Source organism: Leopardus geoffroyi, chromosome A2, assembly GCF_018350155.1.
Source record: "Leopardus geoffroyi isolate Oge1 chromosome A2, O.geoffroyi_Oge1_pat1.0, whole genome shotgun sequence".
Lineage (NCBI taxonomy): Eukaryota > Metazoa > Chordata > Mammalia > Carnivora > Felidae > Leopardus > Leopardus geoffroyi.
The window spans coordinates 75,543,542-75,570,723 of NC_059331.1; the positions used below are offsets into that span (position 1 = coordinate 75,543,542).

Consider the following 27,182-nt stretch of genomic DNA (forward strand, 5'->3'; position numbering starts at 1 on the left):
ACATTTCTAATACTTTTTAAAAATGAAAACATTTTAATGAGCACTTACTGCATTGTTTTCTTTCATGTTACAAACACCATACCTGCTCTTGAGGGGCTGATGGTCATTGCTGTTTTCACCCTTTTCCCTACCCTTCTGAAAATAAATTCTCTCACTTTGTACAGTACCTTTTTTTATGTATATTTCCATTTTTGCATAGCATGTTGTATTTTATTTTATTTTATTAAATTTTTTTTTTTTTTTTGGTTCTAGACTCAGGCTCTTTTAAGTCAGACAGGATCTTTAACATTCTGATACTTCTAAAAGAATGTCTAACCCAAATTGGTGCTCGGCGATTCTTTTTTTGAGTAGCTGATAACCAGAGATTCAAGGTGCAAGGTACAAGAAAGGTTTTGCTAATTTCTTTTTCAGTCACGCGGCAGTCGTTTGGAAACTGTTAGCGGGTCTGCTGTCGAAGGTCCAGCGGTACCTGCGTATTTGTGACTCTAACCCTGACGCCATTGCCTGGCTGATGGAAAGCTCGTGTGTCACCCTGTAGCATTTTGTACTTGGAGGATTCTCAGAAGCGGCAGCATAATTCTTCAGTCTGCCCGAGTCGTCCCCTGACAAGGGAACAGCTAAGTCACGCGACCAAAACCACATTGACAACGTTGACCACACAAATGAGTGACAGAGTAGACCTGAGAGCCCCAGATATGAGTGAACAGGAAGGCCCACCGATCACCGCCAGACCCGCTGTGGGGCCCATGTCTGTGTGAGAGAAAGTAGAGGGTGGAGGGGAGCCAGGGGGCATCTGGTGAATTTGAGGTCAGGAGAACTCCCGCACGGCAGACGGGTGTTCCCAGGAGAAGACCACTGGCCGCTCAGTGGGTGCGGGGACCGCGTTGAGGAGCATGAAAGCTGAGTAGGATCTGGACTGTAGAAAGGAAAGAGAAGGGACAGTGAAAGTGGGGAGGGAACAGGGCCAGGAAGTCTCAGAAAGCAAGAGGCCGGGTTTTTAACACTAAATAAAAACAGCGCAGGAGGGAGCGCTCTGCTATGTTTGAGGAGCTGTCCCAGCCCCTGCCTCTTCCTAAGAGATCAGGGACCATGTTGTCGCCCACAGATGAGCACCAAAAGGCACCAAGGTCAAATCCCATACTCAGGCTTAAGGAAAAGTAAACAAGGAGCAGAATAACATCGTTGGCAATGAAAGCAAGAAACCAGAAAGAAACACCCAGAACAAGCGGGAAGACTTTTTTTTTTTTTTTGAATTAGACACAAAAGAACAAAAAAATCAATTTAAAGAAAATTTCAAATGAGATGACAGAAGTCAAGAAATATTTATAAATGAAAGGTCATTTCAGAAATGAAGATTGAGCTAGAAGGAACATGGGCAAACAGAAAGACCATGCCATCAGAGAAATTGAAGGGGGAAAAAAGGACAATTTGAAAACATCGCAAAGCAAGAAGAAAAAGATTTAACAGTGAAATGATAAATACCAAAGACTGGCAAAGATGATTCAATTGACAGGTAAGGGTCCCTGAAGGAAAAAAAAAGACAAGACAAAGGAATGGAGCAGATCCCAAACACAGTAATTCAAGAAAAGTTTCCTGAAACTATGAAGAAATGAAAAGTTGAAGCTAGAAAGTCATACCCTGTGTCTCTGAAAATAGTGACCCACAAGGAGCACCATCAAGATACGTTTGGGTAAAATGACTAGACTTTCAAGACAGACAGTCTGTCGGGCGTCTAGATCTGCGCTGCCCTGTTGTAGTGCTGGATTGAACTGTACCGCATGCAGGATTCTAACGACTTAGTATGAAAATAAGTAAATTGTCTCAATTTTTTTATGTTGTTCCATGTTGAAAACATTTTAGATATGTTGCAGTAAATATGTTTTAAAATTTTTACCTCTTTTTACTCTTCAGTGTGGCTACTAGAAAATTGAAAATTGCATGTGCAAGTTGTGTTCATGGCCTGCGTTAATATTCCGTTGGACGGCGCGGATCTAGAACTCCAGGCCCCCTTCTGCATCAGAGTCCCCATTCTGTATCCGTAGTACCTTCCTGGATAGAATTTTCCCGTGAATAGTCCTTTTGATATTTTCTCTCCATATACTTAGAATCTCTCTTTTTTTGTCTTTTTCCTTGAATTCTTCTTCTAGCATTTCAGGGAATTTTTATCTTCCAGAATAAGCCAGGGCACAGCACTGCTTCAGCCCTAACAGGCACCTCATTGCTTTATCAGTCCTACTCGAAGTGAGCACAGCGCCCCCTACAGGGCCCTGGAGCCATCCCCACACTCTGTCTTTGTCTCCCTCTAGGAATGGCATTTTTCTCTCCTCTTTCTTCCCCCTCACCAGCTTTGAACTTCTGTTTTGTTTTAGTGCTCTCTAACCAAATTTGTCTTTATTTTCTTTGTGATTTATCTTTTTTAGATAAACCATTTAAAAGATGAGCTTCTGTGGCAATAGACCTAAAAACTCTGTGTATTTAAACTAGTTTTCTTTTAGGCAAAAAATAAGCAATCATCATTAGAATGATTAAAAGCATTGATATGTGGGAAAGAACAGAATTTCAGGGAAAATAAATTAACTGAAACTTCCACTGGTCCATTGGAAAATTTGAAATAGAAAGCCTGGTCATTACTGGAAGGTATTTTACAAAATCAGCCCATAACGTTTTATATCATTTATGCATGTTCTTCAGGAGAATAAACATTACCATTCCACATTTCCTTCTCTTGGCACTAATCTTGACACGGTTTTTATGTACGACATCCTTTCTTCGTAAATAGCATTTTTCTAGTTAGTTTGTAATTTAGTTACTGCCTAAATTACTACTAAATCTCAGGAAAGTCTGGTAAGATTTAGTACTTAACAAAAGCATTTATTACAGTGTCTGGAATTGACATGTGAAATAAATACATGGTTCTGGACATTTCTCCTTGTTTTCTTTTGGAACACCTTAGATTTTCCACTGTTCTTAATTAGAGAACAGGAAGTCTTCTGTCTAATGCATGGAAGCCATTGTGCACTGGGAAATAAGTATGTAGAGCAGGGAAGATTTGGACAGAATTATCTCCGAGCTTTTCTGTTCTGTTTCGTACAGCTCATTCATAGACATCCGGGCTTGATGTGTATTTGGTTACCTTGGGAGAGCCCCTGCGTTCCTTGTTAATGAGCAGCATATATAGCATCCTGAATGTGGAGAGTATCTTGTCCACCCATCACTTGCTAGATGGTGTTCGTCCTCAAGTGCCTATAGTAGACCAGCACATCAAAGCTTCCTTGTAATTACCATGAATCTGTGGCATCTCTGACTGATTGATTGCACTGGGGGTATAGCATTTCAGTGATGAAATGTAATTTAGTAAAGCAGAACTCAAGTCCATTTCTACCAGATGGGGTTTAACCACCTCAGGAGTCAGTGCAGTCAAAACCTCTGGTTAATATGCCTGCGTGTCTCCTAGAATGTGACACTGCCACCTCTTTGATCACTGGCCCCACACTGTTCAGTAGCACCTGGACATTCCAGACCTCCCCGGGCCTTACCCCACCCCCTCCCCCTACGTAACACAGCAGTGGGAGCTTCTCTAGAATCTTCGGTGCCTGGTGCCCCTGGATGTGCTCATCTGTGCACGTGGCTGTGGTGGAGGCGGCCCTCTGCATGTGCACTTCATATGAACATTGATCACGTAACCACCATTTTACCGAAAGTATTTGCAAGTGCTGGATACAGATACTCAGTTGAAGCCCACAAAGGTTCAGGAAAAAAGCGTTAGTGGCAGTGCTAGGATCAGAGCACCTGCCTTTGGAGTTCTGCTCTGGTTCTTACCAGGGCACCATAACCACCTATGTGATCTAACCAAGGCCAACATGTAAGAAATACTACCTTTTTAATGCTTATGTTACCATTTAGTAATTTCTTTGATCCTATGGATCCTCAGTTGTATTTTGGTGTGAAAATTGTGAAAACGGTTGTATAAGGAGGTGGCAATAAAGACAGACAGGGACAAGTCACACTAAGTGACCTGCAAGGAAAGTGGAGAGGAGGTGGAAGAAAAATTCAGGGGTGCCTTATTTCCTCTGTGTTAGGGATTTTACTTTTACTCTGATTCCATTATTTTATAGATGGTAAAAGTTATACCTGCAGAAGTTAAATGACTTGTTCAAGTTCAAGTTATAACCCAGATCTCTTGAGTCTACATTAAATATTGTTTCTAATATGCTACACAGACTTCCCGTAGTCTGGAGAAAAGAATAGTTTCATCCTAGAGATTAAATCTGAAGCTAATACCATGAACTATGGAGAAGATCGGAGTCTGGGAACTCTTAGTGCAGTGGGTCCGAATGAGAGTTTGCTTCCAAATGAGTCTGTGTGTGCAGAGCACGATTCTTGGAAGAGTCTCTGTCAGCAACACTACTGTATCAGCTAGCTTTGCTGTGTAACAAACCACCCCAAACTTAGTTGCTTAAAACAAAAGTCATTTATTATAAGTAGTTTACAGCAGCTATTTATTAGAATCACCCCATAGCAATATTTGTACTTCAACCACTAAGCTGTCAGGTCTGTGAACTCCATTGTAACTAAATCCATATACTTCTTCTGTGATACACTGGTTCTAAATTTTTAAATGTCTTTGAAAAGAAAGAAATTTCTTTTTTTCTCTGACCTTTATTGCACTTAAGGAATCATGGTGTTTCATCACAAGGTACTCTGTATTAAAACACTTTTTTTTTTAACTTACAAGTCTTCAAAGAAAATGTTTCTTGTTTTTTTAAAAAAGTTAGTTTCATAGTTTCATAATTACAAATAGTACTCTTTTGTACCACTGCAGTGCCCTAATTGTGAAAAACCTAAACTCAGGCATTTAAAAAAAAAATTATTATTGTCATTAATATTAGTTTACATTGGATTTTATGGGTTTAAAAGTGCCTTCATGGGGTTGAACTATGTCATTTATAAATTAGCTGCTCACAATGTCACCTTGGACTGTTCACGCTGGTGTTTCCTGTCAGGTTCGCTTTTGCTGGTGATAGAAAATTTCAAGTGTGAGTTCCCGGATATCCTTTCCTGGCACTTCACTATTGTCAAAAAAGGGTGATTATCCACACCCCCTTTGCGTTGGCTTTCTCCAGTAAATCCACCCAGCGTTCGAAGCCTGTGTGTTCTTTCCTTGGTGGGCTGCTGTTTGCTCCTGTTAACACGGAGTCTTCTCCCCGTTTTGTTTGCAGTGTCTCAGTTTGAAACCGAATTCTACATCAGTGGGCTTGCACCTCTCTGTGACCAGCTTGTTGTGCTTTCCTACGTCAAAGAGGTTTCAGAAAAAATGGTAATTTTATTCCATCCTTTTTTTTTTTTTTTTTTACCCCAAATACGAAAGGAAGTGCGGATTCGGTTTTTAGCATTATGCCCAGATCAGATTGCCCAGGACAGGGCTGTGCTGTAGTCTGAGCAGAAGTTCCCGACCTAGAAAATAAGGTCGGCAGAGGTTATGTATTTACCTTTCAGAAGCTCCACTCATTGCCTGCCTTTGTTCCTCTTGCTGAGCAAAGGGGAGTCATTTTTTTCCCCTCTTTTTTCCATCTCTTGGTATTTTAGGCGAAAGGAATGAAGGATTCCTTTTGCTGAAGGGCGAAGAAACGGAGCTGACACTGTGCATTAGCAGAAATGACAGCAATGAAGTTGATCTGCCACAACAACAGGGGTCCCAGTGGTCAGAGGGAATTACGGAAAGGGCAGTTCGTTATTACCCGTGGTCCAGACAGATTTGCTTCCTTCCCAGTGGCCTTCCGATCCCGAGCAGCTTGATTTTGCTTTGAAATGGATTGTGGCGAAGTCTCAGTTATCAATGCAAATGTGAGGGAAGGAGACGTAGGGCTGATAGAAAGCAGCAGAGAATCCAAACATCATTGGACGTGACTTTGGAGGGAAGCCTGTATGTGTGATCCAGTGGAGGCCACGTCCAGCGGAGACACTCGGTCTTCCTTTGAAACTTGGATGAGCCCCCTTCCCAGCTTGTCTTCACTGTTAGCATCCAGGGGTGCTGCCGGGAAGGGAGCAGGGGTGGCTTCAAGGCATAAACAAGGAGAGCTTACCGTAAAGGATTTTCTCTTAGATGCCACGTATAAAAGAAATTGCAAATTGATTGTCTAGTCCTCTACAATAAGGAGGCTCTCCTTGTCCGTATCCTCTCCTTTTCTCCCCCCTTTTCAACTGGCTAGGAATAAAATGGGGAAAAAAACCCTGGGAGGTCTGGTTTTGAAGTGGTAGCTTGAGAGCATTTCTCTGAGTGAGCACTTGCGGTGGGAAGTCATTGCTATAGTAACCTGAAGCTCTGGGCCCCCACGTTGCTAGGCAATGGGATGCTTTAGACTTAAGTGAATACTCAGAGCTACTAAAATCAATAGGTCTGGCTTCTAGCCCTGTTGCAGGACATCACTTTATTATTTTATTTTATTTATTTATTTATTTATTTATTTATTTATTTATTTGAAAACAAAGGAAAGCAGTGCCTCCCAAGGGAGTAAAAATACAGTGCTTTCTGATGAGGAAGGTGGGGTGGGTTGAGAATGTGATTGAAAGACGGAGGAAGGAAGCAGTAAAATGAAAAAGGGAAAGCCCGATGCACAAGTGAGCAAAAAAAGAAAGGAAGCAAGGAAACCTCTGCTAATAAAGGAAGAGGATTACAAAGGAGTAGAAACCAAAGAAAGGCCAACCCCATAGACCACATTAGAAAATGGAATTTCTTCAGAGGAAGACTTGTGAGGGTCTTGGAGATGATTTACAGTTGTGTGTGCCAGTACACTTAGCTTTTTATATAGCTCTGAAGTACACCTGAGATCCTTAAACACAGAATAAACTGACAAAATTAAGACAAAGGCATAAAGCAAGCGTGGGGGCCAAACCACTCCCCCCTTTGTTCTTTTCTCATTTGAAAAAGACAGTGTAACTGCGACATTAGACAAAATTCATCTTTATGTCACGCATATCCTCCCCCAGAATAGTCTCCCCGTTACACCCGTCACGTACGTGCGTTATTCCGCACCGTTGTTGTCATGGTCGCACGCTTTTCTGTGTTGCCCTATTTTTGTGAACCTTATTCCATTCTGTCTCCATATGGCTGTGTCGTCTCCTGTCATTATCATTTATAGTGGCCGTGGACAATTCCATCTGGATTTATTCAGCTGTCTCCCTTATGTTTGTTCCATTCATTAACAAAGCATACGTGTAGCAAGAATCATGCTAAGCACTGGGGATCAAAGGCCAGCAAGACCAAAATCTTGCTCCTGGGAGGGTCACAGATAAGCAGGGGCCGCACGACCAGTGAGCAAGAGGTTGTAAAGGAACAAGATGAATCACTGATGGTTTTCTTATGCATTTAAAGGAGCTATTTATGTGGCCAAGCAAGGTGGTTTTCTTTTACTATTATTTGCTTCCAATATTTTTTTCTATTCTTGCTGTTCTAATTTGGATTTTGTTTTTGCCCTTGTTACAGCAGTTCGTTTTTTAAATATTACAACCTTTCCACTTTTTCCCATTGTTTCAAAATTGAGATGGTTCTCATTTTTCCACAGATGTGAAAAATTCTGCTGTATACTCCCTTGTTTTTGCCCTCTACTAGTCGATCTTTCATAATTGCTGTTTTATTTTTGCCATGTTTTTAAACGTATGAGATGCAAAGCTAATGTCATTGCCTCTCAGTTAACCTGACAAAACGGATCAAAGAACTCTTGCAGGCTCACTGCGGTTCTTGGGGGACATGGGGAGTTGGGGGACATCTCCCACGCGGCCCCGCCTCTGGGTTCTCTGCGCCAGTGTCCCACGGCTGCGGGTCTTGAGGCTTCGGAAAACCGGCAAGTGTATGTTTTATGCCTGTGTGCCAAATGCTCAAAAAGCACAAACTTTCAAAGTAAAACAAACTTGACTTCAAGTCCAAGGTTTACCGTAAGTCCCAGTTTTGCCACACGTTGCAGTCTCCCCATTACATGACTTTTCTTTCCTACAACGACATCCCCCGTTCCTTCATCTGTGATATGTGGAGCAGTAATACTCACTTAGATAATTTAAGGGGTAACTTATGAGCTCTGTGAGAACAACGTGCGTCTCATCGCCTTCTAGGTTAGTGGCGCTGCCACAGGCCCTAGAAAACCCTCTCTCCCCCTTCTCTCCTGACCTAGAGGTGCACTGTCCAAAACTATGGTCACTCACCGTATGTGGCTATCTACATTTTAATTAATTAAAATGAAATAAAAACTGTTTCTCGGTCACGGTAGCCACGAGTGACTCTTGTCTGTCACATTGGGCGGCGCACATGGCCACCGTTGCCCTCTTTGAGCGCATTCTGCCTTAGACGTGGCTCTCGGTCCCTGGCTTCTCAGCGTCACCAGTGAGTGTACCAGTGGTGGCAGTGGCTTGGCAGTTTGTCACGTTATTTTTATGCTTCCCCACATTCGTGAGGAAGAGCCAAAGCCGGTTGTGGAAGTGTGCGGTGGCCATGCCCTTGGAGCTGGACGGGCCGCAGTGGGGACCGCCAAAGGACTCAGTAGCACCTGTCCCCTTGGTCTCACAGAAAGGTCAGAAGATAACATGGTGTGACAAGGCTGTCACGCAGGTGGTTAGAAGGGCCTACATTTGTCCAAATTATGAAACCAAGGCATTTAACTAGGACTGACTGGAACACATTTGTACAGTTTCTAGAAACATAACGAAAACATGCCTTTCCCCTCCTTTCCCTCCCCCGCCCCCACCCAGGAGAGAGAATACCGTGCCAGGCCTCGACTGGATATCATCCAGCCGCTTCCTGAAACCTGTGAGGAGATCTCTTCAGACGCTCTCACCGTGAGAGGCTTTCAGGAGAATGAGTGCAGAGATTATCATCTAGGTGAGAGCTCAAGGCTCTGGCTCATGTTGTTTCTTACGCTTGTGGGTTTTTTCCCCTTTCACGCTGTTAGCACAACCAGGAATTTAAATCGAGGTGCTGGAAGGGTCTTAGAGAATATCCGGGCAGGCCTGTTGTGTTGAGGATGAGGGCACAAGGCTCAGACGTATACTGCAGAGCTTGCTTGAGCTCCCACAGAAGGGAGGGGGAGACCAAGGTGAGGGGCTCCGTGGGCTTGGTTCTTATATTGTATCTCTTGCCCTGTGGAGTGTGACACCCACGGTGACATCAGGCAGCATGGTTCCATGGTTGCCAGATGACTCCCAACTGTGTACGTCTGGAAAGCGTGCTCTGGGATGGCAGACAGTCGTCTTCCTGTTGGTGACCACATGCCTGTCGCCTGGGAGAGTGCCTGGCAGGGACTCGGGGTTCGCTGAGAATTTGTTGAGTGGGTGAACGAATACGCTGGTCACTACTCAGAAGTCAAGGATGAATGGCTGTTATTTGGTCATTGCCAGGCCATCTGTGCTAGAGTGTCATCACATCATCCAAAAATACAGTGATGAAAGTAGAACAGCCTAAGCTTTCTTTTCGAAATTTTCCTGCTTCAAAAGCAATGGATGTTTTTGTTTTTGTTTTTGTTCGTGTCTGTTTCCAGAATACTTTTGGTTCTCATTTTGGCCAAAGGAAAGAAAGAAATATTCTATACGGTTTGAGCTTGCTTGCTTTCTTTTTTTTTCATTTTATTTTTATTTTTTTAATGTTTATTTTTTGAGAGAGATAGGGCACAAGTGAGGGAGGGGCAGAGAGAGAGCGAGACAGAATCGGAAGCAGGCTCCAGGCTCCAAGCTGTCAGCACAGAGCCCAACATGGGGCTCCAGCCCATGAACCATGAGATCATGACCTGAGCCGAAGTTGGACGCTTTACTGACTGAGCCACCCGGGTGCCCCCAGTTTGAGCTTTCTTATACGGAGCCCCTAATCAGTTGAGAAATCAAGAGTATATTCTGGACTTGGCAAAAAGCACATGTGATTCACAACCGGAAGTGTCCAGTCAAGGCATTTTGCTCAGCACACTTAGCAACCCTACCAAACAGGTTGTGTAATTGAATTCTGCAGGAAACCCTCGCGACTGGCGTTGTGCACAGTGTGCTGAAATGATAGATGATGACCCCGGGGCCTGGGGCATCTGTCATTTATGCTTTAGGTGGCCTTGACCTTGATGAGGAGGAAACATTTATTGCCAACTGTGGGGTGTAATTGTTCTGTAAAAATAGAACAGTGCTGTAAATGGCCATAAATTAAGTTTATATACAGAAGATGAATTCTAACACACAGGTGACACAGAGCATTTTGATCACCATCTTTCAGCCGAGGTCACAATGTTAATGTGTTAAATATAAAATTATAAACTACCTTATTTTTTCAAAGTTTTTTGATATTCCTTCCTTCCCTCCCTTTTTTTTTTCTTTTAAATAATTGTTTGCCTTCAGACAGAGCCAAAGACTTGCCCAAAGGTAGCCAAGTTTTCTGTTTCCTCTGGAATTGTATAACCTGAGTCCCTTGAAACTGCTACTGAAGCATCTAATGCCAAGCCACCCACACTGTTCCTTTCTTGCCTCACCTACAGAGTACTCTGAAGGGGAGTCACTCTTTTATATCGTGAGTCCGAGAGACATTGTCGTAGCCAAGGAACGGGACCAAGATGACCACATTGACTGGCTCCTTGAAAAGAAGAAATACGAGGTAGTTTTGATTTTACTTTCCTGAAAGTATGGTGGCATCTGTAACAGAGGATAAAAGGTTTGTGTAATAAATCTTTCATGTCGGTGAATTAGAACGCCCTAAGCTAAAAATAGGTAGGAGGCTGATAACTTTCCAATACTCTTTTCAGAAATGAGGGGAGAAAGGATTACAAGGAGGTTAACTGGTTTCGTTGTTCAGTGGAGGAAGAGGTGTGGTAGAGGGAGTGAGGCACATTAGATGCAGCCTATTCAAGTGTTTCTCCTATGGTTTTTCAAGGAAAATAAAATCGAGCTAGTGTTTCAGAATTGTCTCTTCTGTCTGTTAGTGACAGCATTCATTTGTGCTAATTTCATACATAAGATTAAGCTATCAAATCAATACTCACTTGGAATTGTTTGAACTACTTGTTCAGAGATGATGATGATGTCCACCTCACCGAGTCTGGATTCAGAATAATTTGAGTAGAAAAATGTCCCATGATGACTTTTTTTTTTTTTTTTTTTAACAAAAAGAAAACCTTTTAACTTTAAAAGCTGTAAAGAGGGGCGCCTGGGTGGCGCAGTCGGTTGAGCGTCCGACTTCAGCCAGGTCACGATCTCGCGGTCCGGGAGTTCGAGCCCCGCGTCGGGCTCTGGGCTGATGGCTCAGAGCCTGGAGCCTGTTTCCGATTCTGTGTCTCCCTCTCTCTCTGCCCCTCCCCCGTTCATGCTCTGTCTCTCTCTGTCCCAAAAATAAAATAAACGTTGAAAAAAAAAAAAAAAAATTAAAAGCTGTAAAGATATTATTACGGTTGACTTAGAGAAACTCTCTGGATGGGCTGACATACTAATAAGCTGAAAACAAACAGACACAAAATAATCTACTCATTTACTGCTTTCAGTTTGTAACCGCCTGAAAGGATTTGGGGGGAAAATGGTTTTCATTTATAAACTAGCTTGAGTCCCGGCATTGCTACAGAGTTCATACCTCAGTGATTACCATATTGCTTCAGATGCAGCAGTTTCTTAAATAATTTTATGTTTTAGACATTTGTGTTAAAGTAATAATTATGAACTTCCCAAGATAAAAGTAAAAGTAGGGTTTTTCGAGATCTTGATTGCAGATACACTTAACTGTGTGCATCAAGTTTTTTTGTATCCCACAAAGGAAAAGTGCCCCTTTGTCACCGTACGTCATGCAGATTTAGAATGACAGATGAATTTTTTTGTTTGTTTGAACCCCGGAGATGTTGCTGTATTTTGATTTGTGTCTGAAATGTGATTCCAATATCCTAATGTGGAAATGCATTCAAATGGAAATAAGAGAAGTCTTCATTTTGGTTGACTGCTTCTGTTGGCGTTTGAATGCAGTGAGGTTCATTCAACCATAACATTAAAAATGCCCATGCTTGAAGCAAAAGCCATGGGAAAATGGGGCTTTATTTATGTAGTCTAGAACTTTAAAACATAATAAATATAGTGTTTATAACCTCAATATCTTCTTTCCCACTCTCTTCCATTTTCCCTCCCTTCTTTTCTGCTCCCTTCATCGTGCTTTTGTAAATGTAGGAAGCTTTGATGGCAGCTGAAATCAGCCAGAAGAACATTAAAAGACATAAGATTCTAGTAAGTGTGTAATTTTATTATTTGAAACATAACTTTACCTTTTGATAAGTTATAATGAGACTGAAAGTAATTTGAAAAGAACAGGTTTTTTCCTACCTTTTAGAGACTTTATTTCAGACCTTCCAATCTGCAAGGTCAAAATATTTCATTTTATTGAATCAGTGTCTGCTTGTAACCAAGAGGCTTGACTACCTGCTAGGAGGCTGTTTTGGGTAATTTGGAAACTGGATTTGTGACATGCACTTTAAATACAAAACTTTCCCATTGTGTGCGGGGAAGTTTTCTTTGCATTATCCCAAAATGTATCCAGAGTAGTTTCATAATGCCAGATTGCCTCAGTGTCTCCATAATAAGAGTCATATGTGTCATGGAGACGAATCTAGGACCTCGGATACAATTTTCAGTGCATTTTGGACTATGGAAAAATACGGTGACTGAAAGCCCATTTCTTTGCTAATTGTGACAGTGAATGTGCAGATGGAAAGAGTGTGAAGCGTCTTTAGAGATCAGCCCATGCAGGACCATTGTTCACAGATGAAAACTGGAAACCTAGTGGTCTTTTTTTTTTTAATGTTTATTTTTGAGAGAGAGAGTACAGGTGAGGGAGGGGCAGAGAGAGGGTGGGACACAGAATCTGCAGCAGGCTCCAGGCTCCCAGATGTCGGCACAGAGCCCGACGCGGGGCTCAAACTCACAAACTGTGAGATCATGACCTGAGCTGAGGTTGGACGCTTGACCGACTGAGCCACCCAGGCATCCCTTTTATTAAAATTGATTTCCATGTTGAGGCGCCTGGGTGGCTCAGTCGGTCGAGAGGCCGACTTCGGCACAGGTCATGATCTCATGGTCCGTGAGTTCGAGCCCCGCGTCGGACTCTGTGCTGACAGCTCAGAGCCTGGAGCCTCTTTCAGATTCTGTCTCCCTCTCTCTGACCCTCCCCCGTTCATGCTCTGTCTCTCTCTGTCTCAAAAATAAATAAACGTTAAAAAAAAAATTTATAAAAAAAAAAAATTGATTTCCATGTTTATTTACATCTCGTATACTTTTCCCCCCACAATAAAAATCACCTAGGGGCGCCTGGTGAAAATAGAAACACAGATGCATTTAAACATGCTTAGGAAGGAAATGAGCATAATTACGTACAGCACACTAAGGTGTATAAAACAGATTCTAAGCAGTAGTGTGCCAGCAAGACCCTAAGGTCATGGCCTGCTCAGGAACTGAGGCTCACCTTCCCAATTTTTCCAGTTAATTATGGAATTCCTTCGTTTCATTTTCCCTAGGACATTGGCTTGGCATATATAAACCACCTGGTGGAGAAAGGAGAGTATGACATAGCAGCACGGTAATAATGATATTTTCACAATTATTTGTTAGTATAAGTAGAAGCGAGAAACGTTTACAGTAAAATAAGCCGTTCTCTGAGGTTGACATTTTTTTAGATCTTTCTTGCAGGGGTAATTTTTGAGTATTAGCGGCCTTAACCGCAGCCTGGCTTTGTTACTTACCCACCTACTGTCTCATTTTCACCAAACAAGGGATTTAATGAGAAGGATGTGAAAAACATGAAGTGTGTGAGAGTTTACCCTTTTTATAAGCTAACAAGGTAGCACATCGGTTTCACGGGTGCTGGCAGAAGACGTGACTCGTGGGTCGGAGACGCAGGCCTGCCTCAGCAGCAGCCGTAGCCGGAGCGTCCACATTTGTGCCACATCCCACAGCCCCAGTTCCTACAGAAGGCCTCCGGGTGGCACTGCGCAGGCCATCGGTCGTGTTACAGGAGAAGGGACCCTGAGCTTAGGGCATCTGATTCTTTCATAATGAGCAGTAATCCTGCCTGCCCTTAGCTTCAGAGGAACACGGTATTTTTATCATCACCAACCTGCCCTCGGCTCTGGAGGGAAACACTATCTGTGTCTCTCGTTTCCGGGGCTGTTCACTCTACAGACATCCTTGAGAAGGCAGTCAGTACCACTGCCTATAATTCAAGGAGAGGGGTCTGCCAACAAGAGGGTGGCAATTAAACAGAACTGACCAGATTTCAGGCTTCAGGTTTGCAAGAACACAAATGTTGTATAGTGATTGTGTGGGTGTGTGTGGGTGTGGCTCCCCCTGGAGCTTCAGGGTGCTCGCCTGCGGGACTGCACAGTAGCTTGGACACCTAGCTTTGAGGCCTACCTATTATTTTCTGAGATTTAGGGAAACGTGTTTTTTTGCAGCGTAAATTAAGTTTTTATTCGTATATAAATATTTCTCCAGATGATATACAATGATAGGCTTCCAATTTTCTGAAGTCTGATTTTGTAGTCTATTATTTCAAGCCATTCAAGAAGTGGTTTAAATTGGTACTTTTGGGTATGGTGACATTTCTTCAAGGCCCCAAACCTGCTGGTTCCCAAACCAGCAGTGCTCATCTGGCTTGGTAGGAAACCCAGAACGGGATAATCATTGGGAAAACTCCTACAACTCCTAATCGTAGTCTTCTGAAAGGGACTCCTCTTTATTTCTAAGTATTTCATATCAATTTTCATGATTTCCGTCAACCTTGTATATGCAGGCAAGTGGTTGTCTAGTAATACCTTTATGTTCATTGGCACTTGAGATAGAAATTTGTCACAACTCTGCGATGAGAGATTTATCTAAACCAATAGAGGAAATGTATTACTTATTCTTTTTTTTTTTTTTTCTTTTTTTCTTTTTTTCTTTTTCCTTTCTCCCTGGGATGACTGCCAGCAAATGCCAGAAAATTCTTGGGAAAAATGCAGCACTCTGGGAATATGAAGTTTATAAATTTAAAGAAATTGGACAGCTTAAGGTAAGCTAGCCTTATTTTTAACTCTTAATTTTTGTGTGTAGGATATTAATATTGAGATGGAAATAAAATGAAGACCATAGTAATCAGTTTCTTCCTGGGAAGTGAGTGTTATCTCAGCTAGGAAGAAACATCAGAACATAAATCTGGTTTATATCTCATGTGTATAAAACATATACCTATATGTTATACCTTCTTACATCACTCCAGTTCTCTCTGTGTTTAGATGAAGTGTTTAATGTCCTTTCTAATGAATACGGAAAGCAGGTATAGTCTCATCCTGCAGATTATAAAAACATGAGTCGTTTTTCAAATGCACTGAAGAATTAATGCACTTTTCAAAAGACAGATGAAAAGTTTGACCATGTAACTATAAAACGTAATTCAATATTTCATGTCTTAACCTTCTTTTTTTTCTTTTTCAAGTTCTTATTAATTTCCAGTTAGTTAATATACAGTGTAATATTAGTTTCGGGTGTAAAATTTAGTGATTAGCACTTACATACAACACCCAGTGCCCCTCATGCTTGTTGATGTGATAAGTGCCCTCCTGAATGCCCGTCACCCATTTAATCCATCCCACACCCACCTCCCTCCAGCAACCCTCAGTCTATTCTCTGTAGTTAAGAGTGTCTTATAGTTCGCTTCTCTTTTTTTTTACCCCTTCCCCTACATTCACGTCTGTTTTATTTCTTAAATTCCACATATGAGTGACATCATATGGTATTGGTCTTTCTCGGACTTATTTCGTTTAGCATAATACATTCTAGCTCCATCCATGTCATTGCAAATGGCAAGATTTCATTCTTTTTTATGGTTGAGTAATATTCCACCTTCTTTATCCATTTATCAGCCGATGGACATTTGGGCTCTTTCCGTAATTTGGCTGTGGTTGATATTGCTGCTAGCATTGGTGTGCATGTATCCCTTCAAATCAGTAATTTTGTATCCTTTGGATAAATACCTACTAGTACAGTTGTTGGATCGCAGGTAGGGTACTTCTATTTTTAACTTTTTGAGGAGCCTCCATACTCTCTTCCAGAGTGGCTGCACCGGTTTGTATTCCCACCAACAGTGTAAGAGGGTTCCCTTTTCTCTGCATCCTCGCCAACATCTGTTGTTGCTGGAGTTGTTAATTTTAGCCATTTGACAGGTGTGAGTTGATAACCTCATTGTAGTTTGGATTTGTATTCCCTTGATGATGAGTGATGTCGAGCATCTTCTCATTTGTCTGTTAGCCATTTGTATGTCTTCTTTGGAAAAATGTCTGTTCATGTCTTCTGCCCATTTTTTAACTAGATTATTGGTTTTTTGGATGTTCAGTTTTATAAGTTCTTTATATATTTTAGATGCTAACCCTTTATCTGATAGGTCATTTGCAAATATCTTCTCCCATTCTGAAGATTACCTTTTAGTTTTGTTGATTGTTTCCTTTGAAGGAAACGATTTACCTTTCAATTTATTGCACAACATCCAGATTAAATAATATTGTTATGTTTGTTTAAAACATTTAATTTTTTCCCCAATATTTGTGAAACTTCTCTTAGAGTTATGAATATGTTCTTAAAAATTTCTAGTTATAGGGTGCCTGGGTGGCTCAGCCAACTCTTGATTTCAGCTCAGGTCATGATCCCAGGGTTGTGGGATCATGCCCTGTGTCAGGCTCCACACTGAACACTGAGTGTGGAATCTGCTTGAGAGTCTCTCTCCCTCTCTCCCTCCCACCCTCCCCCCCTTCTCTCTCTCCTCCTTCTCCTCCGTCCCTCTCCTCCACTAGTGCTCTCTCTCTCAAAAAGTTTTTTAAAAACTTAAAAAAAAAAAAAATTCCCAGTTGCTCAGGCTGCCCGCCCTGTGACATCTACACTTTTGCCAGCATGTTGTTCTTCTTCCCCCAGGGACACTTCTTGTCTTGTTCACTGGGCTGCTCCTGGAGGATCTTATCCAGTCCTGTGGCCATGTGTACGCTGATGGCTCCATAACCCAGACCTCTCTTTTAAATTCAGTGTCTGTCCTGGAAACGCGTGATGGCCATTTTTACTTGCATGAACTGCTGATAACAGTCACTCAGATGAACATGAATCCGTTGCTTTCCCAAATTTGGTCCTCCCTCTCTCAGTCTGTATCTGTGACTTCACGATACACCCATCCCTCCATGCTTTACGGCTCACAGCCACTGCCCTGATGAGAACATCTGAGCTGCCTCCCGATTCTGTTTAATCTGCGGCTCTGTCTTACCTTGTCAGCACCTCTCTTCCCCTCCACTGCTGCTGCCTTGACCCTTGTCTGTGCTGTTGCAGGGGCCTTCTGACAGACGGACGAACAGCCCTACCCAGGGCTAGCGGTTTAAAAATTAAATCTGCTCTTCTCCCTGGCCTTCTGCTTGAAGTATAAAATCCAAATTGCTTTCATTGCCTCACTTCCCCTTTGTCTCCAGATTTAGCTCACTTCTGTGACCCCTGTCCCACGTCTCTGAGCCCCTCTGGTCTCCCTGAACACAGTGCGCATCCATGGCTCCACGCTGTTCCCTCTGCCCTTCCCCATCTTTCTTTTCCTGATGGACTCCTGGTGTCCATTGCATCTGCCTCAGTATATAGGCTCCACCCCTGCTCACCCAGCACCTTGTGAACCCCTTTCTTAGAACACTTAGCACACAGGCTTGCAGTTGGCTGTTTAGATGTGTGCATGCCATCCCTCTGAGGCTTTGAGCCCCTTGGGATGGTGACTCTAGGTCTGTGTCCCCAGGACAGAGTAGGGTGATGGGTACATAGTGCACTGCAGGGTCATTTAACAGTGTTTGGAAATTCAGCACTCAACACAGCACTCAAATGGCTAAAGAACGCAAGGTGTGTTATTTTCCCTTAATTTCAGATGATGATTATAAGTTTTTAAAGAGTGATAGATTCCATTTTAAGGAAAAAAATAGGGATAGGTGACCTGTAACTCCTTGATTACTTAAGGTAGAGCTTTTATTTCTGTGACATTCTTCCTCCTATTATTTAGAAGTATCAGGAAGAAGAGAGAGAGAAAGTTTAACCTGAGGCAGTTTTTTATTCATCATTCATACATACGTTACATGTCATAGATACTTTTGAATATATATTGCAATGTGTTGTAAGACAGAGTTTATTTGAATTTTTTTTCATAATAATTTTCCAAAGTACTCTGTTGCCATACATTTAAAAAAAAACTTTTTTTTATGATTCTTTACCTTTGAGAGAGAGAGAGAGACACACACACACACACACACAGAATGAGAACAGGGCAGAGAGATAGGGAAACAGAATCCAAAGCAGGCTCCAGTCTCTGAGCCATCAGCACAGAGCCTGATGCGAGGCTCAAACTCAGGAACCATGAGATCCTGACCTGAGCTGAAGTTAGATGCTTAACCGACTGAGCCACCCAGGCACCCCATCTGTTGCCTTACATTTTTAAAAGTAAAAATACACAGATGGTCTCCTACTTACAGTAGTTTAACTTCTGGTTTTTCAACTTTACATTGGTGCAAAAGTGACACACAGTAGAAACCGTACTTTGGATTCGGATTTTTTCTTGGGCTTGTGATACATGGGACAAGCCTCTGTCGCACTGCTGGGCAGGGCAGCCGAGGGGAACTCCCGATTAGGTCAGCTGCACCATCACCTGGGTCAGCAGCCCATACGCTCACAACCATTCTCTACCCACACAGCCATTCTGTTCTTCATTTTCAGTACAATACTTGGTAAACTAAGAGATATTCAGTGCTTCCTAATAAAAGCAGGCCGTGTGCTTTTATTTTTAGAGGATTTTGCCCAACTGTCGGCTAATGATGTGAGCACATCTAAGGTACGCTTGGCTAAGCTGTGATGTTCGGTAGGGGGGTACTTTAAAAGCATTTCTGACTTAAAATATTCTCAATTTGTGATGGTTTTATCAACATAACCCTACGATAGGTGGCAAAAGATCTCCGTACGTTTACATTTTCTACGTAATTGGAGTATGGTTTCATTTTGTCCCTTCTGAAAAGATTTTTTTTTCCTTTTCCTTCCTTAGGCTATTAGTCCTTACTTGCCAAGGGGAGACCCAGTTCTGAAACCACTCATCTATGAAATGATCTTACATGAATTTTTGGAAAGTGATTATGAGGTACGGCCATTCTGACACGGTCATAGTTACTTTCTCCCAATGGGAAAGTGGTAAGAAATCTAGAAAAGTAATACAGGGGAGCAGGGGGTTGAAAGGGAGCAGATTTGCGGGTCGTGTGTGATAGATAAAGCCGAGGTGAGACCCTGATGCCCACTCGTGTCTGCGTGTCTGTGTAGACCGTGAAAATCTCTAGTCTGCATACATTGTGACCAGTTCCTCTGTTCCTTTATAATTTCCTACAGCTAATTCCTTTGGCTCTTTGAAAGGGCTAAAGAAAAAGGACTAAGTACTGTTTGGTGATTTCGTACACAGAAGAGCAGCCATCCATTGATGCTGGAGACTCAGAACTAAGTTTGCCAAAGGCAGAATGAAGAGAAACCGGGGCGGGGGGGGGGGGGGCGCAGTGTGCAGGAATGGGGAAGGAGATTGGAAAAGATCTGTTTGCTTATTGATGGCGGGGAAAGGCACTGTCTGCAGCTCGTCGTAAAGTTCCAAGAGCCTAACCCAGTGATAGGTGTTCGTTTTTGGTGCCTCGTAGTATGCTACCAGCTGTCCCTGCCATCTTGTATCTTGGTGTTATGTTTTAAAAGATAAGGGGGGTGCCTGGGTGGCTCAGTCGGTTAAGCAGCCGACTTCAGCTAAGGTTATGATCTCGCGGTCCGTGAGTTCGAGCCCTGCGTCGGGCTCTGGGCTGATGGCTCAGAGCCTGGAGCCTGCTTCCGATTCTGTGTCTCCCTCTCTCTCTGCCCCTACCCCGTTCATGCTCTGTCTCTCTCTGTCTCAAAAATAAATAAAAAACGTTAAAAAAAAAATTAAAAAAAAAAATAAATAAAAGATAAGGAGAACTTTATGTGCACCAGAACTTGAGGTGGCTTCCAAAAAGGTTCATACATGGAGGAGGTGAGCAGACTGGAATGCCTGGCTTCTGAGTGCCTTGTTAGGATCCTTTTTTACCAATAACAGATTGAATTTAAGGAAGGTCCCATGGCAAACACTACTACGTTTTAACTCTGACGTGAATTTTAGATCTTAAGGTCTACAGGGCCCCTTAAAATAGTGATCCCGTATGCAGATAACGCAGGTATGCGGTCAGTTACTTTCCGCCAGGTGTTCCTGGATATGAAAGATTCAAGCAGCCTGAGGCACATGTGATCTGTATTGTTCCCTTGCTTTTACAGCATGGATCTACTCCTTTCTAGATCTGTAGATGTAGATCTCCTAGAAGAGTTTATGGTAATAGTTTCTGTCATTTATGTTGGGTGCCAGCTGATATAGGCTAGAGGCATGGTTCCTATTCATTTCCCATTCCGTTCAGTTCAACAGAGCTTTATTTAGAACCTTCCACGGTCTAGAACTGCGCTGAGTACTCGGTTGGATCCAAGAGAAATTTAAAAAACACAGTCCTATCTTCAGTAGATTTACAGGCTGAGGGTGGAGACCACCTCGGTAAGCTGTAAGCAACTGGACTGTAAGTGACACAGGGCAGAGCGATATGTTCTATACAAGATCTAATGAGAGACCATTATAGACCATTATTGGCCATAGTTATTGGAAAAGATTTCTTCAGTGCATAAAGACTTGTAATGGACTTCTGTTTCTTTCCAGTATGTTCTGAGTAGAGAGAGTTGCTGTCATAAATATTCCATCTTTGTACATCTTCCCAAAAGAGAATCATGAGTGTCCTATAAAAATGATAGAGAAAAATATGAATTTTATTGAGAAATACTGAAGCTTAGTATACCTGCCCTCTTTTTAAAATAATGTAATTTAACCATGGAAACCACAATTTTATTATTTTTATGATTGTGTTACAATTCTTTCACATGATTCAACTCTTTTTCAAGAAATGGTCTTAAATTCTGTATCCTTAAACCGATCCTATTGATTCATGTCTGGAAGCCTGTTGACTGAGACAAAAAGAAACAAGCATGACTTAAGCTTAGATTTCGTGGGTATTTTTTCCTGAATAATTAGGGTGTCTGCCTGGTCAGTACTGTTAAGAAGGGTCTACATAATTTATTGTCACTGTCATAAGCTCTTATAAATTGTCCACCTTCCCTCAATCTTAATTTCATGTTTAATTTTGAATTAAATTGTCACAGAATTGACCAGGGAACAGTGTTCTGTAGCAACACTTTTGATCATGTGTTATGTGGATGAAAATTTTGTGTCACTAAATAGCACTAAAGGTCAGATTGAAAACAAAAAACAGCTGTCTACCTCTCTGGAATATTGACTTCTCAGTTTTCTTTCTAAATGAAGATATGAAGTGGCTGTATTTACTTGGAGGTAGTGATGCTTCATGGCTTGTTTCTATGGGGTACAACCTAGCGGAATTATTTTATTATTTAAAAAAAATTTTTTTAAACATTTATTCATTTTTGAGAGAGACAGCATGAGCGGGGGAGGGGCAGAGAGAGAGAGAGAGAGAGAGGGAGGGAGGGAGGGAGGGAGACATGGAAGCCGAAGCAGGCTCCGAGCTCTAAGCTGTCAGCACAGAGCCCGACGCGGGGCTCGAACCCAGACACAGTGAGATCATGACCTGAGATGCAGTTGGACGCTTAACGGACTAAGCCACCCAGGCGCCCCATAGCAGAATTATTTTATAAGTACCATGGGCTAGCCAGTTGTGCCACTAGAGCTCCATAGTGAGTTAAACTTTGTTTCATAATACTGATGACAAATGTATAAGCTTATTAAAAGTAGGACAACTGCTCTGGCATTTCATTTAATGAACACTGTATAACCTCGTACTTAACTCTGATGGGCACTGAGGTGCTCTCTCACTCTCCCCAGTCGACCAGAACAGCCCCCTGATAACCGTGTCCTCTGATTAATCATAAAGGCCACAGGGTTGATTGCATCAGTATTTCTTAGCACATCTGTTCAAGGGGGCACGGAGCCGGGTAACCAGAGAAAAGCCTAATGTGAAATGTGATAAGTGTTCATTTCAGTTTATTTAGGAGTCATCATGTTTTTGTCACACAGTGTGACCGGTCATTTTGTCTTATTTTGTGTGAGAAGTTGTCAGTGCTGCAAGACTGTCACATGAAAGGGGAGAAGAGAAAATGGAGCCAAGCCTTTCCCAAACAGTATTATTCCTGGTCTCAGGGCTACTGAGAGCCACCAGTGTTTGGGTGGGAATCTTTTCAGATTTTTTTTATTTTACAAATTATGCGTTCTTAAAACAGAAACTTGATCCAAAGTATCATTTTGGCTCGAAGAACATTTTAATATTCTGATTTAATGATTTTATAAGATACAACATCTTTACTTAAGTACACCTCTCCCCAAACCTCTGAAGTCAAACAGCAATCGTGCTTTTATGTGCGAAGGTTGCAGTTTGAATGGAAAACGTGTTGCCTATTGTTTTGGTCTCTTGCCATCCTTCCCGGGTTAGTTAGGTAGGACTTTAATGGAGTCTGTGATCTTGATTCTTCGGGATTTTCTTTGTAGCAAATCTTGGTACTTTACAGAAGCAAATTCCACCACACTATTTTCATTTCTAAATCTCACTTAAGTGGGGCGCCTGGGCGGCCCAGTAGGCTAATCGTCCACCTCTTGATTGCGGTTCAGGTTACGATCTCACAGTTTGTGAGATCGAGCCCCACATCGGGCTCTGTGCTGACCACGCGAAGCCTGCCTGGGATTTTCTCTCTCCCTCTCTCTTTGCCCCTCCCTCGCTTGTGCTCTCTCTGTCTCTCTCTCAAAAATAAACTAACATTAAAATGAATGAATGTCACTTAACTAAATTCATAGTAGTTTATTAAAGGATTAGTTGAGATACTTAATATTAATTATATCTTTTTCAATAACATGAAGATTTTTACTTCCCTTTGCTGTCTTGAATACATCTAAGGTTTTTCTCTACAAGCTGTCAAGGATCAGTAAGCAAACTGCTCTGCCATACTTTTTGAGTTACAAAACCTGAGCACTGAGGTCAGGAATGGGAAGGCAGAGAATGCCCAGGATACTACTGGCCAATAACCAAACATAGGAGGGAAACAGGATCCAATCGGAAGATCTGGGGTTTTCTACAAGAACCACAAAATGTGAGATCCAGCTAGGGGCTAGGACTTGAGCCAAAGTCCCAAATCCCCTACACAGAACTAGGTTTAGGGGCAAGAATGGAAAGAGGACAAAGATGGTGTCTTGCTGATGGTGGGGTGCCGGTGACTCTGCTGTGGGAACAAGCCACCATGTGTGGCACTGCCAGCTGCACAGGACACCTGTGTGACCAGTGCACACGAGGCCAGACACAGCGGGCACAGAGGGCGGGGAGGCAAGTAGCCAACTGGGGCAGCATCTTCAAGATGTTGAGAATGTCATCCAGCGTTACAGTTTGTCCAGAGTGAGGTTAGAGCAAAGCAAACCTAAGCTCCGTGTGTGCGGCATCGCGTTATTGAACACCTGGGGGGCTGCCTTACTTGCGTGGAACTGGATGGCACTACCTCTTCCAGAAACGGTAAGTGGAGGTTAGCGGGCAGTAATTGTCTGCCTCCCTCACTGCCCCCAAACCCAGAGCCTGAGAATTGGTGATATGTTCATGAACCAAAGTTTTGCTTGTTTGTTTGTTTTATTTTAGGGAGAGAGCATGTGAGTGGGGGAGAGGGACAGAGAGAGGGAGAGGGAGAAAGGGAATCTTAAGCAAGTTCCAGACTCGGTGCAGAGCCTGATACAGGGCTCAGTCCCATGACCCTGGGATCGTGACCTGAGCCAAAATCAAGAGTTGGACACTCAACCGACTGAGCCATGCAGGCGCCCCTGGACCAGAGTTTTGATCATAAAATTATTCTGTCTGTTTACATGAATACTTTTAGGCATTGTTTAAACCTTTTGGATTGTTACTCTGTGTATATAGAGTGTTCTTCTGTTTTCTCCCCCTTGATTAGGGTTTTGCCACTCTGATCCGAGAATGGCCTGGAGATCTGTACAATAATTCAGTAATTGTTCAAGCAGTTCGGGATCACCTGAAGAAAGATAGTCAGAATAGGACCCTACTCAAAACCCTGGCAGAACTGTGAGTACAATTTAGTGCTGCTTTTTCCAATTCAGTCCACATGAGGAGTTTTTCATATTTTAGACCTAGCGCACTCTGGATGGGGAGGATGCAGAAGAGGGAGCCTTTTGTACCATTTTCCTACATTCGGTCTTAGTAAAGTCCTTTCATAAGCCTCCGGTGCACAGCTAGCAGGTGAGGAAAACATGTGAAACTGTACAAATGTAGTGCAGTCTGTTTCCCTGAGGAGAGGGGACCCTCGTCAGCAGCTCCACGTAGAGGCAGTGGTTCAGGAAGGGAAGAATGCCAGGTCTTAGATTCCAGAAGAAAATCGGTTTCCCAGGCAGGCTCTGGATTCTCTCACTCTTGGATCTGCATGTCAGTTAATCTCTCAAACCTCAGCCTCCTTCTCTGTAAGATGGATACATTCCTAATGGGATGATTTAAAAGCTTGAAGGAGAAGTCATAATTAAGAACTAATTAAGCACAGTGCCTGGCACTGAGTCAAAGCCTAGAAAATGGAAGCTTGGTTAATATTTTTCATATTTGTTGGGCACTTCAGGTGAGCTGGGCTTTCTTCTTTATGCCTGGGACACGGGGATAGGTAAGACACAGTCCTGCCTTGGGGCAGGTCTGGTCTAGTGAAAAGAGAAGCATACCGCAGGTCACCTCAGGAACCCTGTTCCTGTGTCAGCCTCTCCTGAGCATCCCTACCACCTCAGGCCACCCCTCTCCCATCTTCCTGTGTCTTTTGCCAAGACCAAGAAAGTGCACCAAAATGGCTTAGAGTTCAGGGGCGCCTGGGTGGCTTAGTCAGTTAAAGTGTCCAACTTCAGCTTAGGTCATGATCTTGTGGTCCGTGAGTCTGAGCCCCGCGTCGTGCTCTGTGCTGACAGCTCAGAGCCTAGAGCCTGCTTCAGACTCTGTGTCTCCCTGTCTCTCTGCCCCTCCCCCATGCACGCTTTGTCTCTCTTTGTCTCTCAAAAATGAATAAATGTTAAATATTTTTAAAATAATAATTGTTAAAAAAAATTTGTTTTATGTTTATTTATTTTTGAGAGAGAGACAAAGTGTGAGCAGGGGAGAGGCATAGAGATTGGGAGACACAGAATCCGAAGCAGGCTCCAGGCTTTGAGCCATCAGCACAGAGCCTGATGCGGGGCTCGAACTAACAGACCACGAGATCATAACCTGAGCCAAGGTTGGATGCTTAACTGACTGAGCCACCCAGGCAACCCATAATAATTTTTAATGAATAATGGACAATTTAGGTCCAGTTGGTTTTAAGGAGCTGGCTTCAGAATTAATGTGAAAAACAGTGTTTCAATAAAAAAAAAACACATCACATGTCAGTTCTATAAGCTCCCGTTACAAAAAAGCTTTTGGGATAGAATCCATTTGCCAGCTGAACACTGCTTGTAAAAAATTGGAACTGAATTTTTTTATTACTGGAATCAGAATTCCCTTTGTTTTGGATCATACTTTCTTTGCCTGGTATATGGACTTCTACGAAAAATTTTTGAGAATTTCTATAAAATAAAATGTTTACTACTTGACCATTGTAAATTCCCTGAGGTTTGGCAAAATGGGAAGCAAGGTTCTGAGAAAGAAGGTTCTTACTGGTCACATATAGTTAAATCCCAAAGAATAGTCTTCCAAATAAAGTGGGCTTTTCTATTTAAACAAATTTTTCAGTTTTTTGTATTGCAAAACATGATTTGTATATGTGTATGTGTGTGTTTAATTGAAATGTTGATGAACATTAATGTAAAAAATTTTGTATTACCAGGTATACCTATGACAAAAATTACGGCAATGCTCTGGAAATATACTTAACATTAAGACATAAGGATGTTTTCCAATTGATCCACAAGCATAATCTTTTCAGTTCTATCAAGGATAAAATTGTTTTATTGATGGATTTTGATTCTGAGGTAATGCATTTCTTATTTTAATACCGATCAATTATTTTTACTCTTCTAAAGTTTTAATAATTGGACACCTGTTCAAATGCTGGAGAAGGTAATAAATCAAGTAGCTTGGCTGTATGTAATCATGTTCAGAACACTGATCCTCACTAGATGTTCAGCTATATTATTTTTTTTTTTTTGAAGCTTATTTATTTCGAAGGGGAGAAAGAGCGTGTATATGCGCAGGGGAGGGGCAGAGAGAGAGAGGAAGAGAGAGAATCCCAAGCAGGCTTGATCTCACAAACCTTGGTATCATGACCTGAGCCGAGATTAAGAGTCAGATGCTTAACCGACTAAGCCACCCAGGTGCCCCTAGATGCTAAGCTGTTTTAGTACTTGGGATTCAGGAATCCTTTACTTGATGTGGTTATTCTGCAAAAGCAATCATAATCTGATGGGGAACTTGGAAAGTTGTGTGTGTGTGAAGTAATGGTTTCGTCAAACAATTCACATAATTCATAGAAACAGAGAAACTAGCCATACGCTCTGGCTCATTCACCTCTCTTAATCATATGTTGCGGAATTAAAATTTTAGGTGAACTTCTGTTTTGATCCATTTATTGTGATTTTATTCGTTGGCATTCATAGATTCAGCATGTGGCGTTTCCACTGGGTCAGACGTGGAGAATGTATTATTTTATTGCATGACAAATTTGAACAGTGGATTGTTTGACCAATGAGGGCACCCAGCCTCCACAGCTCACAGTAGCCTCTGTGTGTGTGTGTGTGTGTGTGTGTGTGTGTGTGTGTAACATAGAAAGCTAATCACAAGTAACCATGATGGACGTAAAGTTCATAGAACAGTTCCTCATTCAGAAAATTGAAACGTTAGGGGCGCCTGGGTGGCGCAGTCGGTTAAGCGTCCGACTTCAGCCAGGTCACGATCTCGCGGTCCGTGAGTTCGAGCCCCGCGTCGGGCTCTGGGCTGATGGCTCAGAGCCTGGAGCCTGCTTCCGATTCTGTGTCTCCCTCTCTCTCTGCCCCTCCCCGGTTCATGCTCTGTCTCTCTCTGTCTCAAAGATAAATAAACGTTAAAAAAAAAATTTAAAAAAAAAAAAAAAAA

At 42.4% G+C, this 27,182-nt stretch overlaps 1 protein-coding gene across 2 annotated transcripts in view; it reads left to right on the forward strand.

Annotated features, from left to right (window-relative positions):
* VPS41 (VPS41 subunit of HOPS complex) overlaps positions 1-27,182 on the forward strand; it is a 186,967-nt gene that overhangs the window by 125,620 nt on the left and 34,165 nt on the right. For both annotated transcript variants that reach the window (XM_045494370.1, XM_045494371.1), the window contains 9 exons: positions 5,220-5,317; positions 8,740-8,869; positions 10,497-10,612; positions 12,160-12,216; positions 13,500-13,561; positions 14,950-15,031; positions 19,058-19,150; positions 24,043-24,170; positions 25,939-26,083. In XM_045494370.1, the coding sequence (XP_045350326.1) occupies positions 5,220-5,317; positions 8,740-8,869; positions 10,497-10,612; positions 12,160-12,216; positions 13,500-13,561; positions 14,950-15,031; positions 19,058-19,150; positions 24,043-24,170; positions 25,939-26,083 (911 nt within the window). The remainder of the gene's footprint in view (positions 1-5,219; positions 5,318-8,739; positions 8,870-10,496; positions 10,613-12,159; positions 12,217-13,499; positions 13,562-14,949; positions 15,032-19,057; positions 19,151-24,042; positions 24,171-25,938; positions 26,084-27,182) is intronic.